Source organism: Arachis hypogaea, chromosome 14 (assembly GCF_003086295.3).
Source record: "Arachis hypogaea cultivar Tifrunner chromosome 14, arahy.Tifrunner.gnm2.J5K5, whole genome shotgun sequence".
In the NCBI taxonomy this organism is placed as follows: Eukaryota; Viridiplantae; Streptophyta; class Magnoliopsida; order Fabales; family Fabaceae; genus Arachis; species Arachis hypogaea.
The window spans coordinates 31,280,392-31,284,283 of record NC_092049.1 but is presented as its reverse complement, the minus strand read 5'-3'; the positions used below and the strand labels follow the sequence as shown (position 1 = coordinate 31,284,283).

Below are 3,892 nucleotides of genomic sequence, written 5' to 3'. Positions count from 1 at the left end.
GGAATTCATCCAACTCATTTAATTGGAGCAATATTTTGTCTCCTGTATCCTTGGCATCAAAATTGAGGAATCTGGTTTTCCAGTAGGCTCTATGTTCCAGTTCCACTGGTAAATGACATACCTTCCCATAGACCAGCTGGTAGGGTGACATCCCAATAGGGGTCTTGAAAGTTGTTCGATATGCCCACAGGGCATCATCAAGCTTACGTGCCCAGTCTCTTCTGGAGGTGCTTACTGTTCTTTTCAGGATTCTTTTGAGCTCTTTGTTGGAGACCTCCACTTGCCCATTTGTCTGCGGATGGTAGGGAGTTGCCACTCTGTGGCAAACACCATAACGGTGCAGAATTGAGTCAAGTTGTCTGTTACAGAAATGAGTGCCTCCATCACTGATTAGTGTCCTTGGGACACCAAATCTGCTGAAAATGTATTTCTGGAGGAATTTCATTACCACTCGAGTATCATTAGTGGGTGAAGTGATTGCCTCAACCCATTTAGACACATAATCCACTGCCATAAGGATGTATGTATTCGAATATGAGGATGGGAAAGGACCCATGAAATCTATTCCCCATACATCAAACAGCTCAATCTCTAAGATCCCTTGTTGAGGCATTTCGTGATTATGGAATAGATTGCCAGCTCGTTGATAACTGTCACAGTTGTAGACAAATTTTCGGGAGTCCTTGAAGAGTATTGGCCAGTAAAAGCCGCTTTGAAGGACTTTGGTGGCAGTGCGCTCACCTCCGAAATGACCTCCATAATCTGAGCCATGGCAATGCCAAAGAATTTGTTGCATTTCTTCCTCAGACACGCAACGGCGGATTATACCGTCCGAGCACCTTTTAAAAAGGTATGGCTCATCCCACAAGTAATATTTAGCATTATGGATGAGTTTTTTAACTTGCTGTCTATTGTATTCCTCGGGGATGAACCTTATCGCCTTGTAATTTGCAATATTGGCAAACCAAGGTGCTTTATGTATTGCAAAGAGCTGTTCGTCAGGGAAGGTCTCAGATATCTCAGTAGTGGGAGGGGGCGTCCCTGCTGCAGGTTCAATCTGGGATAGGTGGTCAGCCACCTGGTTCTCTGACCCCTTCCTGTCCCTGATCTCTATGTCAAATTCTTGCAATTGTAATACGCATCTTATCAATCTGGGCAAAGAGTCCTGCTTGGACAAAAGACACTTGAAAGCAGCATGGTCAGTATAGATAATGACCTTAGATCCTATTAGCTAGGATCTGAACTTGTCAATGGCGTAAACCACTGTAAGTAGCTCCCTTTCTGTGGTGATGTAGTTTCTTTGTGCGTCATTTAAAACACGGCTTGCATAATAAATGACGTGAAAAAGCTTATCATGTCTCTATCCCAGGACTGCACCAATTGCATGATCACTGGCATCACACATTAGTTCAAATGGAAGGTTCCAGTTGGGTGCAGAAATGACAGGTGCAGAGACAAGCTTTACTTTCAGAGTTTTGAAGGCATCCCTGCACTCTTTGTTAAAAACAAAAGGAGTGCTAGTGGCTAAGAGATTGCACAGGGATTTTGCAATTTTGGAGAAATCTTTAATAAACTTCCTGTAGAACCCTGCATGTCCTAGAAAACTTCTGATTGCTTTGATATTAATAGGTGGTAGTAATCATTCAATTACCTCCACCTTGGCCTGATCGACCTCTATCCCTTTGTTTGAAATCCGGTGTCCAAGAACAATGCCTTCAGTCACCATGAAATGGCATTTCTCTCAATTTAAAACTAGGTTAGTTTCTTGGCATCATTTTAGAACTAGGGCTAGATGGTTAAGGCAGGAATTAAAGGAATCCCCAAAGATAGAGAAATCATCCATGAATACTTCAAGGAATTTCTCAACCATGTCTGAAAAATGGAGAGCATACACCTCTGAAAGGTGGAAGGTCCATTGCAGAGACCGAATGGCATCCTCCTGTAAGCAAACACTCCATATGGGCATGTGAATGCTGTCTTTTCTTGATCTTGGGGATCTACTGCAATTTGATTGTAGCCTGAATATCCATCCTGGAAGCAGTAAAAAGCATACCCAGCTAGTCTCTCTAGCATCTGGTCTATGAATAGTAAAGAGAAATGATCCTTTCTTGTGGCGTTATTGAGTCTTCTATAATCAATGCACATACGCCAACCTCTCACTGTCTTTGTAGGAATCAGTTCATTCTTCTCGTTGTGGACCACTGTCATCCCTCCTTTCATGGGTACAACCTAGACAAGACTAACCCAAGGGATATCTGAGATGGGATAGATAATCCCTGCCTCCTAAAGCTTAGTGACTTCTTTCTGCACTACTTCCTTCATAGCTGAATTCAGCCGCCTTTGTGGTTGCACCATATGTCTGGCATCATCCTCGAGCCTTATCTTGTGCATGCAACGAGTTGGGCTAATTCCCTTTAAGTCGCTTACGGTCCAGCCTAGAGCTATTTTGTGTGTCTTTAGCACCTGAATCAATGCTTCTTCCTCTTGTGGCCTCAGGGAAAAATATATAATTACAGGGTAAGTGTCACCATCTCCTAGAAACACGTATTTCAAGGATGATGGTAGTGGCTTGAGCTCGAGTTTGGGAGGTCCATCCTCCACTTTAGGGGTTTTTAAAGCCTGCTTCTACTCTTTTGATGCCTCCCTGTCAGGGTTAGCATCCTCAAGGGTATCATTCTGCTCCTTCTCTTGGCTCTCAACTGTATGCATCTCTTCCACCAGGGAATCGATGATATCAATCTTCATGCACTCCTCTGGTATATCAAGGTATTGCATGGCCTTGGTGGCGTCCAGTACAAATTCATCCTCATTGACTCTCAAGGTCACTTTTCCTTTTTCCATGTCAATGAGCGTTCTTCCTGTGGCCAGAAAAGGCCTCCCTAGAATAAGGAACACATTCTTGTGTTCCTCCATATTCAGGACTATAAAACCTGTAGGGAATGCAAAGGTTCCAACCCTTACAATCATGTCTTCAATCACTCCTGATGGAATCCTGGCTGAGCCATCAGCCAACTGGAGGCATATGCGGGTGGGCTTGACTTCTCGGGTTAGGCTGAGTTTCTTTATCAGTGCAGCAGGTATTAAGTTAATGCTTGCCCCAAGATCACATAGGGCCTTCCTTATGCAGGCGTCTCCAAGGTTGCAAGGTATCACGAAGCTTCCAAGATCCTGGAGATTTTCTGGTAGATTCCTTTGGATGACTGTACTGTACTCTTCAGTGAGGAAGACTGTCTCTACCTCCCTCCACTCCTTCTTATGGCTTAATATGTCCTTCATAAACTTGGAATAAGAGGGTATCCGTTCAAGAGCTTCTGCAAAATGGATTTTGATCTTCAGGATCCTGAGGTAATCTGCAAACTTTGCAAATTGCTTATCCTTTTCTGTTTGTCGGAGCTTCTGGGGATATGGCATCCTGGTTCTGTACTCAGGTGTCCTGAGTGGTGCAGGGTGTGTGTTCATGGTGTCTGAAGGAAGATTACCAGCCTGCTTAGGAAGGGTGTTCCTTGAATATGCATCTGCTTGAATTCCTCCTTCTGGGCGTTCAACGCCAAGGCTGGTCCCTTCCTGGCGTTGGACGCCCACGATGATCCCTGTTGGGCGTTGAACACTAGCTTTACCCCCTTCTGGACTTTCAACACCCTTGACCATGTCTTGGGATTCTGTGTTTCCACCTTCTAGTGTTTCCTTTTTACCCTACTTCTCACTATCGTGAGGCTGGCTATTTAGTGTTCTTCCACTCCTCAATTGGATGGCTTGGCACTCTTCTCTTATCTGTTTAGATAAGTGTTGTTAAGCCTGGTTCAGCCGTGCTTCTATATTCTTATTGGAAGCACTGTTTTCTTGCAACTTTTCTTGTAAACTCAGTAGTTGTTGTGTGAGAGAGTTTAATTAC

The 3,892-nt window shown here is 44.0% G+C and overlaps 1 protein-coding gene across 1 annotated transcript; it reads right to left on the bottom strand.

Moving 5' to 3' along the window:
• Nucleotides 1–2,625: 2,625 nt before the first annotated feature.
• Nucleotides 2,626–3,459, bottom strand: LOC112742484 (uncharacterized). The gene has a single exon (XM_025791723.1). It carries the CDS (start codon nucleotides 3,457–3,459, stop codon nucleotides 2,626–2,628), a length of 834 nt encoding a protein of 277 aa, XP_025647508.1.
• Nucleotides 3,460–3,892: the final 433 nt, after the last annotated feature.

What these genes read in the sequence shown, in the direction of transcription:
- LOC112742484 (XM_025791723.1), bottom strand. Translation starts at nt 3,459, where the DNA reads ATGAACACACACCCTGCACCACTCAGGACACCTGAGTACAGAACCAGG.